This window comes from Bufo bufo, chromosome 2, assembly GCF_905171765.1.
Source record: "Bufo bufo chromosome 2, aBufBuf1.1, whole genome shotgun sequence".
Lineage (NCBI taxonomy): Eukaryota > Metazoa > Chordata > Amphibia > Anura > Bufonidae > Bufo > Bufo bufo.
Window position 1 is genome coordinate 78911217 of NC_053390.1, and position 16363 is coordinate 78927579.

The 16363-nt window shown below is 44.0% G+C and overlaps 2 protein-coding genes across 3 annotated transcripts in view; one reads left to right on the forward strand and one right to left on the reverse strand.

The window, feature by feature from the left end:
* Positions 1–15947, forward strand: part of MTREX (Mtr4 exosome RNA helicase) — a 102913-nt gene extending 86966 nt beyond the window's left edge. Inside the window, exons 21-27 of the mRNA XM_040421255.1 lie at positions 3750–3938; positions 4025–4188; positions 5420–5525; positions 8489–8545; positions 8828–8990; positions 11292–11396; positions 14777–15947. Coding sequence (XP_040277189.1) covers positions 3750–3938; positions 4025–4188; positions 5420–5525; positions 8489–8545; positions 8828–8990; positions 11292–11396; positions 14777–14829 — 837 coding nt within the window. The 3' untranslated portion in view covers positions 14830–15947. The remainder of the gene's footprint in view (positions 1–3749; positions 3939–4024; positions 4189–5419; positions 5526–8488; positions 8546–8827; positions 8991–11291; positions 11397–14776) is intronic.
* PLPP1 (phospholipid phosphatase 1) overlaps positions 15456–16363 on the reverse strand; it is a 96425-nt gene continuing 95517 nt past the window's right edge. For both annotated transcript variants that reach the window (XM_040421256.1, XM_040421258.1), the window contains exon 6: positions 15456–15956. In XM_040421256.1, coding sequence (XP_040277190.1) covers positions 15831–15956 — 126 coding nt within the window. In that variant the 3' untranslated portion in view covers positions 15456–15830. The remainder of the gene's footprint in view (positions 15957–16363) is intronic.

Consider the following 16363-nt stretch of genomic DNA (forward strand, 5'->3'; position numbering starts at 1 on the left):
ACGATATAAATTTGGGCAATGATATTGATTTTGTCTATATTGCCCTATCGCGATAGATGACCACGGAGAGGTAGTGAATTAAAGAAGCTTCTCACTGACCGCTCCGTCGTCTCCCGACTGGGCACTGTGCTGCACAGGCCCGGGCCTTGCGTGCACTCATCGTCAGCCCGCTGGCTGACGCTATGTGTGATGTCAGGTCCCTCCCAGTGCATGCTGGGAAGAAGACGTGGTCCGTCTCATGCGTTGGAGGATGGCTATGGCATGGGGCTGATGGTTCTGGATGGGGGACATGGTATAGGGTAAATGACAATGGCAAAGTTTTGTAATTTGTATACATACAGAAGAAAATAATATATTGCGATATATATCATTATCGCACATGCTTCAAATTATATCGCGATATAGATTTTAGGTCATGTCGCCCCGCCCTAAGTGTTCGCATGCAATGTCAATTGAGTGGAAAAAAGCAACATACAAAACTGCAAATTTAAAATCCGTACCGCTGCGTATTTTATTTATTTTTTTCCTGCAAAATGCTGATGAAATCTGTTAATGTCGTCCACTTTGCTGCTGCTGCTGTAATATGCAGCAGATTTTCTGCTCACAACATCAGAATGAAAAATCCTCCCTGTCTGAGTTTGAATAGGATTACAGATGGGAGATAGAATTCTGAATTAAAAGGGTTAATTCTCCTCAATTTGAATTTTCCTCTCCAAAAATTTCAGGAATTTTGGTTGCTAAAAAAACCCACTTGTGATTGTTCCCTCAAAAATGAGGCCGCACTTTTACAGTCCAGTGTTGGTTTAGTTGGTTCTACTATTGGAATTGGCAGCGATCATTGTGAGCAATTATCTGCTAATGGCTGTACGATGGAGCGCTTCCAGACACTGGCTCCAGTGGCGTCCGTTATTCTGCACATTAATTGTTTTAGAGGATGAGTGTTAATAAGCGTGTATGATAAGACGTTATCTTAATTCTAAATGTAGGAAATTTCCCTTAAAACTATTATCTTCACAGTAAAAGTCGCTGAGTTGTCCTCTCATCCGGCTATGGCCACCATTACAGCTGCAGCATAGGCCATCACCCAACCGCCAGTTTAGGGCTTTATTAAGACCGGTGTCTAAAATGCTGGTCTTAATAAATGACATCCTTTGTTCTCCTGATTCCTGAACGGCACCTCTAGGGACTTGTGACCGGTGGATATATTACTACTTACATAGATTTGCTTTTAAAGGCAGTCTGACACCACTATATGACCGTATACACACCTATACATGAATGTAATGGTACCTTTTGTTATTTTCTTTAGACTTGCAGAAGCTGGAAAAACGACGTTTAATTCATATGCAAATGACCTAGGGATGACACAAGGGAATAGGAGGGCGGGCAAAGGAAGAGGCTGGGGAGGAGTAATGCTGAAAGAAGGCAGAGCAGCCTGGGCTCCTACACACTGAACTCCGCCCCCTGGGCACTTGCCATTGCTCATTTGCATATTAATTAAACATTGTTTTTCCAGCTTCTGCAAGTCTAAATAAAATAACAAAGGTACCATTACATTCATGTATAGGTGTGCTACAGTGCCATGTAAGCTCTGTATACGGTCATATAGTGGTGTCAGACTCCCGTTAAGGACCATAGGAAAGCTGGATGACTGTACTTGGAAGAAAAAATTGATCAACATCCACCTTTCCCGGAGACAGATGTAGCAAAGCATTGATGTTGAAACCGTCCATCATTAGGGTTGTAGTTGTCACAGACTTGTCAGTAGTGAAGACCACAGTGAGAGGAGCAGCCGGGTGGCTGCCACTTGTTTGCAGGGAGGGGAAATCTTGGCAGACGCTCAGTAAATAAACACTCACAAGCTGTTTGTACAGGCCGTGCCATCCATTCCTTCATGCCCAGGCAGCATAGACGTGTGTGGTATGTCGTCTGCACAGCAGGAGTTAGAGTGTGTGGCTGCACCGCTCCTGCACTTTCACCATGCCGCAGCTTGGCTTATGTATATCCCTTTAGATATGTATTTACTACAGATACTGTACAATATTACCAAAAGCACACATAGATAATCATGATCTACCGGTATTTTATTAGATGACCTCATAAAAGACAACATATAAATAATTAAATGTATGAATGATAAATAGCAGCAATGCAGTTAACGCTGCAAATCTGCAGCTCCCCAGTAGGTACACGAGATGAAAATCCCCCCCTTGAAAGTACTCATTATGGCTTGACAGCAATTTGCATGAAAAGACATAGAAAACTCCTCAAGAAACCAGAGGAGGGAATATATTGCAAATAGTGCAGGTAAAAAAACACAAGAGTTACAAAAGCCAAAAAGGGTAACAGAAATAATAGCATAGAAGACCAATTGCATAATGTGACCCATAAATAGCCTGATAATAACAAATGCCAGATCAATACCTGTGAAGTGTAGTAGGGGAAGAGACCTTGGACATCTAGGGAGCGCGCCCCACAATGTACAATGTCAATGAGTGAAAACGTATCTGGTCTCCATTGGCTTCAACGGGCCATGCTGCGCACACAGTATAATATACTGCGGAAATGGTGACACCGCACACGCCATCTCCTTATTCAGAATGGGAGCCTTGTTTATATCGATTTTATTACGGTGGGAAAAACTGTTGTCCGGATGTTAGATAAGATGGCCGACGCCCCGCTCTCCCACTCATCTCCTCTGGCTTATCTTATTTCCACTTCCCTTTAGAGAAGGGATTATCAGCCTTTGGCACTCCAGCTGTTAAGCTAGAATTCCCAGCATGCTCCATTCATTTCCATGCAAGTTCCTAGAAGAGCAGAGCAAGTATGCATGCTGGGAGTTATTGTTTCACAACAGCTGGAGTGCCGGAGGTTGCCTACCCCTGCTTCAGAGTCTTCTGTAAGGTTTGCCAGTTAAGGTGACTAGTGAACATTAGATATTTATATTAGAGTTAGGCCTCATGCACCCGACTGTATTTTGGGTCTGTGTCGAACCACATTTTTTGCGGATTACATGCAGACCCATTAATTTCTATGGGGGCCCACAAAAAAATTCAGACTGAACACAGATGTCATCCGAGCAGCTGAATCTCCATCCGGCAAAAGAATGTGTCCTATTCTTGTCTGTTTTGCGCACAAAAATAAGCGTTTTTACAATAGGGGTGACTGGAAAGTGCAGGACGCACACAGCCAGGTCCCCGGTCTTGCGAATCCACAGTTTGCGGACTGAGAACCCATTAGGCTTCTTTCACATGTGGCGCTGCTGTCCGGCAGGCTGTTCTGGCTTAGAATGCTGGGAATCGGCCGGACAAAAACCGTTGGTGCAATGTTTTTTGGCCAGTTGATTCCCAGCATATTGCTGGGTAGTAGCCGGATCTCTGCCGGACCCCATTATAGTCAAGATCCTCTCCAGCAGGCTTTTCTCTGCCGGAACAGCCCGCCATAGAGCTCTGCCACGATGTGAAACTAGCTTTACGGTCGTGTGCGTGAGACCTTATTTGTTTGCAGGGATAGTTATTTGTTATGTAGTGTACTGCCTCTCAATGCTGCACAGACTTGTATTAGGATCCACCTCCCAAGAAGACATTCAGAACATAGGAGGGAACGTGGAGAAGGTGGAAAATAGTTTGCGATCTGTATACTGAGCTGGAGGTCTGAAATGCAGTTGGAAGTGCAATATAAGAAGTGTGTCCGTTGTCAGAGATTGGCCCTGTATGAATAACCTTGTAATCCGACTAATCGTTCTGCAGGAGGTTCAGAAGCGCTTCCCTGATGGCGTGCCCTTACTGGACCCCATAGATGATATGGGTATTAAAGATCCCGGCCTTAAAAAAGTCATTCAGAAAACTGAAGCCTTTGAACACAGGATGTATTCTCACCCTCTCAACAACGATCCGAATCTGGAGTCTGCATACAAACAGTGCGAGAAGAAAGCCCAGGTAAAACCTCTACAAGTCTGTCCATGTATGGACGCGTATATCCTTATTTGTACATGTATATCATTGTTATATGCCTTGATTTGCAGATCGCAGTGGATATTCGAGCAGCCAGGCGGGAACTGAAGAAAGCTCGCACGGTGTTACAGATGGATGAGCTGAAGTGCAGGAAGCGCGTGCTGAGACGCATGGGTTTTGCTTCGTCCGCTGATGTCATAGAGATGAAGGGACGAGTGGCCTGTGAAATTAGCAGGTGATTCTCTTTTTATGTTGAACTTCCTGGCGTTCTGAGTCTTTTGTTCCCACTTTTTGGCCGTAATAAATGTATTAAGAGATGTCAGACACCCAGATCCCTCCAGCGATCAGCAGAATGAAAAGGCAAAAAAGTGTCTGGTACTGCAGCCCAGTCCACTAAAGTGAAGGTGGGTTTGCTGCAGAACCAGACAAGTTATGAAGATGTGTTGGGGCACCCCTCACCTTTAGTATTAGAGATATCATAGGAATAGGCAATATATCTAGTCTCCCCCAAAAAAAAACTTCAACCGTAGCAATTACACAAATACATTAAAGGGGTTGTGCAAAGTTAAAGGCTATATACACCTTTGGAGGCAATTTTAGTTTGATTGCATTTTAGTAATTTTTGGCTAAAAATCCTTATTTTTGATTGGCCTTTATTAAAGATATTGAGCCGTTTTGTCACAAAGGGTTAACTGTTTTTCTAACTGTGTTACTGGTACTGTCCCTTTTGTGAAGGTCATCTACTAACCCTTATCTCTAAACTACTAAGTGATCACTTATTTAAGCCACATTCTTATCAGTAAGATGAGAACTGAGCTATAATGACTGTTTATAATGTCAGTGAGCAGAGATAAGGAGCCAGTCGGCTCCCCAACTGACGGAAAAGACAGAGAACCCACAGACTGCTACTAGAGAATCTTGTACAGAAAAAAGGATGCCATATTTTTAATAAAGACCAATTAAAAAAATGAGTACAATGCAATAATTAAAAAAAATGCCCCCAAAGGTGTACATAGCCTTTAAAAATGTATCCCCTATTCTACAGGTAGGGGATAAGTATCTGATCAGTGAGGGCTAACCGCAGGGACGGCATAGTCAGCCAGTGGTCTAATGCATATGGGAAGCTGGCAACTCTTCCCCGATATATGATCTCAGGGGAGAGAGGGATTGGGCAATATTTTCACCCGAGCCTTTTGTTCTCCCTGGAGATAAACTGCCCACAAAGGTGTCTGACAGCAGCTCTCCCTCATCCCCATTGAAGAGATATACACGCTCAGCCAAAGTGAGTTGGGAGCCATTTGCAAAAAGCTACTGAATGTGTATGGCTGTAGGAAGGAGCAGTTTTATAGCAGTGCGCCCTTTTAAAGCATAATCCCAGATAAATTAGCATTTTTTTTTCTTCTTTTCAATACCTGTATTTTTAGTAACTGTACAGAATAATGGGTTGTGATCTCTGTCCTTTGCAGTGCTGACGAGCTACTACTCACAGAAATGATGTTTAACGGACTTTTTAATGACCTGACGTCGGAACAAGCGACGGCCCTGCTCAGCTGCTTCGTGTTTCAGGAGAATGTGAGTGTAACGTCCCAGGCTGTATTTGTACACGCTGCTGGAGAAAACGTCTCCTTGTTTATTACTAGTGAGATAAATTATAAATTGGTGGTGGACTGTGCATTGTAAGCTGTGTGGAATATTGAGTAGTTGCCATGTAAAACATCATGTCCGTTTTGGTTTGCCGTGGATTTCAGTGGAGCGGACGCGATACGTGCAGCCTCGTCTCCACTCTTTCTAGACATAAGGTTGGAGTCCCAGCTTCTAGACCCACTCCAGACCCTTGTTAATTCTGACGTTTCCATTTTGTTAGAGGGGTTCACTAGTTTAGAAAACCAATTTTTAAAAGCTGTCGGGGAATTCTGTGTTTGGAACCCCCCTTTTATTAGCAGGAGCTGAGAGGAGCTACGATTGCATCTTTGTTCTGGAGGATCTGGTTTTTTTCCCCTGGAGAAGGGCTTACATATTATAGCTGACCATTGAGGGTTTCAGCCATGGGGCACTTTGTCATCATCTTATCGTCTTCCTGATGTGAACTACCCCTTAAAGGGGTCATCCAGGAAATAATAATGATAACCTATCCTCAGCATTATCACATCGGCCAGGTCCGAGACCTGGCGCCCCTGCTGATCAGCTACTTTAGGGAGCCTCCCCGCTCACCGGAGCTCTGCAGACTCCCAGCAGCTTACCCAGCACAGCGCCCTACAATGTATTGTATAGTGGCTGCGCTTGGTATTGCAGCTCTGCCCTATTCACTTAAATGGGGCTGAGCTGCAACTAGACCATTTGACCGATGTACGGTGACGCCACATGGCCTAGAAACAAAGAGCGGCACTAACAGCTGATCGTCAGGGGTCCCTGGAGTTAGACCCCTGCCAATCTGATATCCATAGGATAGCCCCCCGAGTGAATGAAGCTGAGCTGCAATACCAGGTACAGCCCATGCACAAAAGAGGCACTGTTTCTTGCAACAAAAAAAAAGACCTTAATTTGTTAACATTTTGGTTAGCTGTGGTTGATACCAATAGAGAGATGTTACCTATCGCTCCTGTGGTAGTGAGCAGCCGATCTTTGTATTCAGTACTGCACCCCCTACTCCCATTTCTCAACCTAACTAAACAGGTTTGTAATTTAAGGATCTGGTTGTCACTTTCATAGGAGTTGATGCAATGGCTGAAGACTTCCCTTATTGCGGTCTGCAGACTTTCTCCGTCCAATTAGTTGAGATCTGTACAATTATTCTGACTATAGTACAGTAAGCCGGGCTCCTGGTAGCCGTGTGAGCTCTCGGGAGGTGGGAGAGCAGATTGAGTACAGATCACACAGCTGGAGTCGGGGGCATTTCTCATTAAGTGCTGTGTTTGTACAGCTGTTTTTCCAGAGGAAGTTTCTGTGCTGCAGAGGTATATGGGTGAAGAGGGATGCCCAGACCGACGTCCCTCTGTAGACGGAAACGCCATCAGGGATGCGATCTGCGTAATGCATGAACCACTAGCATGACACATTACCGGCTTAGATAGAAGAAGCCTATAAAAATAGTACAGGCCACAGATTGAGTACTTGTCGGATCCTGCCGTTGCTGTCTGGCAACTGCTCAGTTCTTCCATAGACGTAACATCTAAGGAGTTTCCCATTGTAAATGATGATTTATTAGGAAGTCTATCAGACACAGCAAACGGTGGGTGACGAAACCTGATCTTACTATGAGCAGTGCTGTCACCTGGCAGCCTAGGGGTTTCTGGGCAGCATCTTGGGGGCCCACATTGCAGCCTGTCTGCTCCCCAGAAAACATGGTCAAGGCTGGGTTCACATCACTGTTTTATTTTTTGTTCTTCTGATCCATCAGACCAGGGGGGAAAAAAAGATTGTGTAAAAAAAACGGATCCTGAGTTTCCATTATGCTCATTTTGCATCCGCTTTAGCCATTTTCGTCTGGAATGCATGCAGGACTTTTTTTTTTTTTTTTTTTCCCCCATCAAAATTAATGGATTTCAGACAGAAATGGCTAAAGCAGAAGCAAAATGTGCATAATGGATGCATATAATACAGCATCCGTTTTTTGCTTCCCCCCGCTTGCTCTTCTGACGACTCAGAAGAAGGGAAAATGAAATGGTTATGTGAGCCCGGCCTAACTCAGTCTCTGGGTGTAGATCCTGGGGGCACATTTGGGGTAGTTCATGTACATTTGCACACTACTGCAGCCATAAATACCAGTCTGTATTCTGGACAGGGCAGGGAGTCTGATTTCCCCAGCACCGCTTTGCTCTATGATCTGATAATTTCTTGGTTAGAAAGGATTCAGTTCTGATATTAGCAGCGCCTCACTGCCAAACCCAGCCATTGGCTGCAGTGGAGCATGTGGTCATACCCCTGCAGCGCCGGGGACTGGAAAATGGACACACCGATGTGGCAGGGTGCAGCTAGGTATGAATCTTTTGCTGGCTGAGGAATGCTGTGGGCATTAGGAAAAAACAACTTATTCTTGAACAAAACCTTTTAAATAAAAATATTTGCTAAATTTTTCTTTTCAGATGGTTAGAAACAATAAAAAATAGTAATTGCAAGGGTGGATCCAATAATATAATCTAGACCCAGAATTGTGGATCAATCTGTATCTTAATTAGGCCTCATGCACACGGCCGTTGCCCGGCCATGGCCGTATTGCACTTGAATGGGTCTGCAGTGCGGAACGGAGGCACGGAACCCCATGGAAGCAGTACGGAGTGCTTCCGTAGTGTTTCTGTCCGTGCCTCCGCACCACAAAAAAAAAAATAGAACGTGTTCTAATTTTTGGCAGTGTGGATGGATCACGGACTCATTTAAGGTGAATGGGTCTCGATCCGTCCCTGCCGCCACATAGACGTTGCGCGTGCATTGGGGACCGGAAATTGCGGTCCCAAATGCACAGAACGGCCGCACAACGGCCGTCTGCATGAGGCCTAATCCTGATTTTTAATTTATTTTTTCCTCTCTCCTTGTTTTAGTCAAGCGAAATGCCCAAACTAACAGAACAACTAGCAGGACCTCTACGACAAATGCAGGTAATTAATCAACCTGAGAATATAAACTCTGGAATTTCATAAAATAAGACTTTGCATGAACCTGATGTCGGAGGCGAAATACACTGTAATCTAACTCAATGTAGCACGTAGTGACTTGTATATATTTTTTATATACTCCACTTTCCTCCGTTATTGGTTGGCATTGCGGTGTCGGCGTCTACGCTGCGCCTCACAGAGCAATGACCATATTTTGTGTCCATGTAAAGGGTAGTTTTGTACATTTCGTAATACATATAATGCTGAATGTAACCATCTGGACAGGAAACGGCCCGGAGGATCGCAAAAGTCTCAGCAGAAGCCAAGCTGGAAGTCGATGAGGAGTCCTATTTAAGTGCTTTCCGTCCGAATCTCATGGATGTTGTCTACACGTGGGCCAATGGGGCAACGTTTGCTCAGATTTGTAAAATGACAGATGTTTTTGAAGGTAAGAATATAAAGAAGTATAAGAAGTAAAGGTGGTACCTGCTGAACACTACTTTGTTGAATGTAGTCGAATTTTAGCAACAAGATCCGGATTCCCTGCAGTTTAAGTTTATAGACTATTGATGTTTCATTTTTGGAGGGTCATACACTTGGCTGTTTCTGGGAGTGATGTGCAGTCCTGTACAAGTGAGTGTAACGGTGGACCCTCACCGATGTCTGCGCCAGTCTTAATAATTGTGCCCCTTAGTCTCTCCACCAGCAGTGATAGACTGTGAGCTGCGGGGAGCGCAACATTGTATCTGTGGTATGAATGTATACATACCTACATGCATGCTTTTAATGTGACACCCCTATCTTATTTCATAAATCTAGTGACAGATTTAACACATTGTCAAAGATTTGAACATTTCACCCGACAGAAAAACATAACTGATAAAATAAATCTTCTTATATATTCTGAAAGCAGACACCTAGCACTCTGTGATTATAACGTGTAAGGTGCTATTTTCTCAGGCGCCTGCTTACAACTTTGCATCAATGTGTAAAGGTCCTTTTACATGGACCAATAATGAGACCAATTATTGGGGATGAGCGTTTGCAGAAAAGCTCATTCCCTGTGTAGAAGGTGCCAGCGATCACCCGATGAAGAAGCAAGCGGGAGTTCATCAGGTGATAGCGTCTTAAAATCTTCAGTTCTGTGAATCGGATTGGTTTGTATAAACAGGGAACCGCTGCCCAGAAACGAGGATGGTCTATGGAGATGAGCGATTGCCATAGCAATTGCTTGTCCCCATAACGTGAAGGCGATTGCTGCATGTAAACGCAGCCCTCACCTCCACTGACGATCAGGCGATTATCAGGAACGTTTGGTGCAATCATGGCAGACACATCGGTCCATATCAAAGGACCTTAACATTTTGTACAAGAACACATCAAAGTTTGTTTAGGACTATCGCTGCCAATACCTGCTTGTGAATGAGGGGAGAAAACCGTTGTCAGGCAGTGGTTTATGTCCTCGAGAAGAAACTGAAGCTAACATGCCTGACCCTGATCACCCCTGACATCTGTCATCAGGGAAGATCCAAGGAGACCCCCCTCCCATACACAGGACCTAATATAAGAAATAAACATACGCCCCTTCCCTAAATCTTACAAATCAGTGAGTATATCTGCCCTTAAATTGTAAGAGGTGATTACATGAAGACCGTTTCTACTAAGCTTTAATAGGATGCCAAGATCTAAGCTAGTGCCCTCATGTTTTAACTGAAGGAGTAGTTTCGAGTCGTGACGCATTACATATGCACGTGGCAGTAGAAGGGTTAACAGTGTGGATGATGTTGGACAGTATTCCATTCCTGTTAATAAAGCTGTGAACTCCGCATTTCCGCAAACCTCTAAGTACTTTTAATTGAATTAATTTCTTCCGGAACATTAGTGGCCCCCACGGCTCTGGGCAGTTTACTGCTCTTCCGTGATCAGAAGTTAATGGCTCTTTTCGAGCTGACCCCGTGCTTTATGCTGGAAGGAAGCTTTGTTCTGACATGTCTTCTGAAGCTCGTAGCGCCACTTACTTGAGCTGTAATGACTTTTACAGTACACTGTAAAAATCCGAGCACTTGACACGTCCCCCACACTGGGTCCTCAAGGGTTATATGTCGTTTTTTCCCCGGTTACAGTAAAGCGGCCGCTATGTTCACATTCAGTGTTGGTCCTTGTTTAAATCTCTATTTTTCACTGACGTGTGCTTTCCGTATATTCTGTAGACAGCACACATACCCATTGACTTCAGTATGCTTGTTCACACATCAGTACTTTTTACTGACTGTGGGTCAGTGAAAAAATTCACAGAAAAATGCAGTACTTGATGTAGACCAAACATGCCCATTTGCAGTCTATAGGTATCTATAGATGGCATCTGTGTTTTTTTTCAGTGTCCGCTGATTTGGGGATGCTTTTTAAAATAAATATTTCAGCTGATTAGTGTCCGTGGAATAGGTATGACACATGGAGGGCAAAAAAACGGACACATGGACCAGACACGGATCCTTCACAGGCAACTTCACAAATGAAACGTGGATGTCAAACTAACATGGAAACGTGAATTAGGCCTCACTCTGATGGGAAGGCTAACATTATTTCCTATAGATGCACAGAATTTGGAAAGTTGTCCTTAGCAATATTTTCATAAGGGTTTCAGCACGTTTCTTCAAAGGAAAACTGGAGCAGTTTACCCATAACATCCAGGTTTGTAGATCTGCCCCAGTTTCTTGCAACACACTGAAATCTGGAACTTGTCTTGTAGGGAGCATCATTCGTTGCATGAGACGTCTAGAAGAATTATTACGACAGATGTGTCAGGCGGCTAAAGCCATCGGAAATACAGAATTGGAGAACAAGTTTGCAGAAGGTAAGTGCGCCCACGGTAAAATATTGTCATTGCATGGGTGGATTGTTTGTGTCGGACAAGGTATTTAAATAAAAAGCTAGGGCAAAAGAGTGGCTTGTTGGCATCTCCCCTGGCAGCACCTCATGCCCAGTATCTATAGAATATCCTTTTGTGGAACAAAAAGTTAAATTGTTTCCAAAAACAATATATCACAGCCCTAAATCCATGCCGTTCCACTCCATTCATGGGTTGATTGTATAAATATCATTAGAAAAGGAGAACAAAGCAGAACTTGTGACCGGGCTCTGCATGAGACACATCGCAATCCAGACCTTCTCTCATGGAGAAGAACAGAGCCGGGGCACGGCAGAGCGCTGGATCACCTCCTGAGGATAGAACTGCATGGTCATAATGTCCCACCATGTATATTTCATTCTATACTTTGTACTCACTCTTTAGTGCTTCATAGTAAGGCAAATTGCAGATCCGCAAAATACGGATGCGTTCGGTGCCGTACGCATTTTTTCCCCCAGACCTATTGAAATGGGTTCGTGTTCCGCATGTAGCAGACACTTTGAGAATGAGCCGTGTGCTTTCTGTATCCATATGTCCGTTCCGCATAGGGATAGAACATGTCCTATATTTGGCTACAAAATGCAGACCACGGACCCATTGAAGTCAATGGATCTGCAAAAATATACAACACGGACAGTATCTATATTTTGTGGAACACAAAATACATACGTTCATGTGCATGAGGCCTAATAGGTATTCTGTTTCTGTGATCAATCTCTCTCCATAGTATAGTTATAACCCCTCTTTATTCTACATATGTTTGAATGTTGTGATATTAAAGGGGTATTCTGGTTGGCTAAAGTTATCCCCTATTCACAGATTGATGGGGGTCAACCCCACCCCCCCCGCAGCTCCCCTGAAATGACCAGAAAGGCCGGTCGCACATGCGTGCGGCTGCTCCATTCATTTCTAGGGGAATTCCGGAGATAGCCGCTCCGGTCATTTCAGGGGAGCTACAGGAGGTACTGGGCGCCTGTTCTCGTGAGCGGTAGGACCCCCACCGATCTAATAGTTATCCCCTAGGCAAACTAGCATCTAGAAGCAACAGGGGCGTTGCCATTACATCTAGAGGTTCTGCTCTCTTTGCACTTTGACAGGGCCAGGTGTAATCATGTTTTCACTGCCTGTTCCTGTCAAAGTTGCAGAGCCTCTAAGGCTCAGTTCACACCTGAGCGTTTTACAGCGCGTTCCTACGGAGGAGAAACCAATGCTTCCCTATGGGAATGGTTCTCACCTGGGCGTTTTACAGCGCGTACGATCGCGCTGTAAAACGCCCGACGCTCAAACAAGTACAGGAGCGTTTTTTTGGGCGCTTGTCGCGCGTTCCCGTACATAGACTTTCGGGAACGCGCGACACTGTGTGTACACTTGTCTCTGTATGCGCGATTGTAAACGCCCGTACAATCGCGCATACAGAGCGCTCCTTTCAGAACGCTCAGGTGTGAACTGAGCCTAAGGCTTCTTTCACACGAGGGAGTTTTCCCGCGCGGGTGCGATGCGTGACGTGAACGCATAGCACCTGCCCTAAATCCTGACCCATTAATTTCAATGGGTGTGTACATGAGCATGTTTTTTTTTTTCACGCATCAGTTCTGCGTAGCGTGAAAAACGCAGCATGTTCTATATTCTGCGTTTTTCACGCAGCCCTGGCCCCATAGAAGTGAATGGGGCTTAAGTGAAAAACGCATTGCATCCGGAAGCAAGTGCGGATGCAATGTGTTTTTCACTGATGATTGCTAAGAGATGTTGTTGTAAACCTTCAGTTTTTGATCACGCGCGTGTAAAACGCATTGCACCCGCACGAAAAAATAAATAAATGCAATCACTGACAAAACTGACTGAACTTGCTTGTACAATAGTGCGAGTTTCACTGAACGCATCCGGAGCCAATCCGTCACACTCATGTAAAAGAGGCCTAAGTGTAAATTCATTGGCCCTGTTGCTCTTACAGCCTCATTTGCATATATTAAAAGTTCAAGTTTATACTCGCTTACATAGCATATTCTTGTCAAGGTTAGGGTACTTTCACACTTGCGTTATTCTTTTCCGGCATAGAGTTCTGTCCTAGGGGCTCTATATTGGAAAAGAACTGATCGGTTTTATCCCCATGCATTCTGAATTGAGAGCAATCCAATCAGGATGTCTTCAGTTCATTCTTTTTGACTGATCAGGACAAAGATAAAACCGCAGCATGCTACGATTTTATCTCCGGCCAAAAAAACTGAAGAATTGCCTGAATGCCGGATCTGTCCTTCCGGTCTGCGCATAAATATGTGAAAATCAAAACTGATCCGTTTGTCCGTATGACAAACAGACAGACTGATCCGTTCTTGCAATGCATTTTGTAAGACGGATCAGGATCCTGATCTGTCTTAAAATGCATTCAGTTGGCATACATTTTGCCGGATCCGGCAAGCAGTGCCAGTGCCAGGTCACTCTGCCGCAAGTGTGAAAGTAGCCTTACCAAATCTCACTAGGACAGCTCACCTTCTCCGAGCAGTAGCGGACAGATAAAAGAAAGTATATGACTTCTTGATCAGACTACACAGAGGATGTTTGTTGTCTGTTACCATAGAGACATGCAGTTGAGTTGTATACCCAACATGACAGAAAACAAAGTTTGCAACAAGTTTTCATTAAAATGTTCTAAGAAGAGATGTTGATCATTTTATGTTGTTGGTTAACAATGGAGGCTCACTTTTAATTGTTTGCTGTATACCATCTGCAGTGGGCTTTGTGGTCAATATTGGCATAAAAAGGGCACTGTGCCAGGCTGGACACTTAAGACTCTCAGTCTAAGATTGTTTAGCTAACAAAAGTCTGTCTTCATTGCAGGAATTGTTCAGTGCTTTGCTGGATAGTCTAGACCAGGGATGCCCAACCTGCGGCCCTCCAGCTGTTGCAAAACTACAACTCCCAGCATGCCCTAATAGCTGTAGGCTGTCCAGGCATGCTGGGAGTTGTCGTTTTGCAACAGCTGGAGGGTCGCAGGTTGGGCATCCCTGGTCTAGACTGAGATCATGAATTTTCACAGAAAGCGGAGCAGCAATTTAAACATTTTTCAGTGTCCTGCAGTGTAAAGTTGTACGAGCTAAAAACAGCGCACTTTCTATTATGGCTGAAGATTTAATTGCCGGGTGTAGCCATCAGACCTCACATCTCGTGTACTCTAAAAAGGTTTTTCCAAAATATAATTACCAGACTTTTCTCAGGGCTCCACCTTCTTCTCTTTCTGGGGGTGTGGGTTCCTTTACAGCTGACTGTCTGCCCCTTTAAGAATTTATATGGCTGTTTATACAGTGATGTTCGCTATTCTTCTCTTTCAGGAATTACAAAGATCAAAAGGGACATTGTGTTTGCTGCCAGTCTTTACCTATAGCGGAATGGATCACAAGGCGTTTATTTATCGACGCCGTCAGCAGCTGGAGCGTGAGCTCCTCGGACAACAGAACCAACCAAGGCCAGATGTTTGCTATAAACTTTTTTTTTTATGTTTTCAGAACAAGCAACGTTCAAGCGAAGCAATATAATACAAGTGTTTGTACATACCGTTTACACACGATTTTAATTAAAAATTTTTACAATTTCATTAACACGTTTCATTCATTTGTATAAGGGTCTGTGCACACTAGCGTCATGTTACTTTCATAACAGCCACGATGGGCCTCATTTGCTTCAAGGGGGTCTGTCCAGGTTTCCTTTTAGGGGTTTCTGGTATTTTGTTGGTACTAAAGCCTTGAAGGAACGATAACTAGTGTGAACAGAGCCTACCAAAGCATAAAAAGGGTCGTCCAGGATTAAGCAAACATGGCTGCTTTCTTCCAGAAACGGTTTACTCCTGACTATGGGTTATCCAGTAGTGAAGTTTAGCGCCACTGAAGTAAACCGGACCTATTTGCAATACCTCACATAACCTGTAGACATAAGTGTGGTGCTGTCTTTTTGAAAGTAGTCATGTTTTTTTTTTTTTATTCTGTACAATCTTTATTTAAAGAAAAAAAAATCTTTTTAAAGCTATAACATTATACATAAAAATGTGTTCTTTATAACTATATACAAAGTGGGCATCCAACAGGTATAGCAGCAGCTGTCCATTGCACATTTCGCTTACATACAGGTTAGGCAGCCTTTCTGTCATCCCTATTAATGATTGTGAGAATGCAGCATCTTCACCAATGCTGCATTTTCAGATCGATTTGGGTCACAAAATGGCTGCATTGAGTGGTGCAATTTAAAAGGCTTAAGTGCTAGAGTGCCATGCAGGATTAGCCCCTCCAGCACTAACGGGGTTAAAGGTTAATTAAAAGGGATTAAGAGATTACACTCTTAATACTGTGTATAAGAAAGCTGGATATGTTTTTGTTTGAGACAGAGTGGCTTTCAAGGCTGGTGACTGCCGTAGTGGTTCCCGTTAGTTGACGTCTCATGCAGAGTAGTGTGCGAATCTTCTTCTTTCTGATTGAGCCCACTTTTCTTGTTTTTGAAGAAATCTGAGACGTATAGAACCTGTGAAGCAAAGAGAGAGACTGTGAGGAGCGCAGGGATGGGGTTCGGTCACACTCTGCGGCTTTAATTACAATCTGCATTAAAAGGTTAATTCAGACACCGTAGCTACCCGTAAGGAATTTGCTGTAATTATCCCGCTATTATCGGGACGTTCCCTTTGATCACAGAACCATTGTGCTCACAAATAGTGGTCGGCTTGTGAATCACGTTCAGCTCCAGCAATCGCTAAGAACATGAAGCTGCTCAAGGATCATTAAAGATCCTCATCGTGTGTGATGTTTCTGTGCAGTCTGTAGAAAATGGCTGCTGAAGAAGTTCAGAGTTTGTCGGCAATGTAGGTATCATCTGCAGAGTTATCCAGGACTGATGGCTGCTGTTTAGGATAAGACTCTAAGGCCCCTTTCACA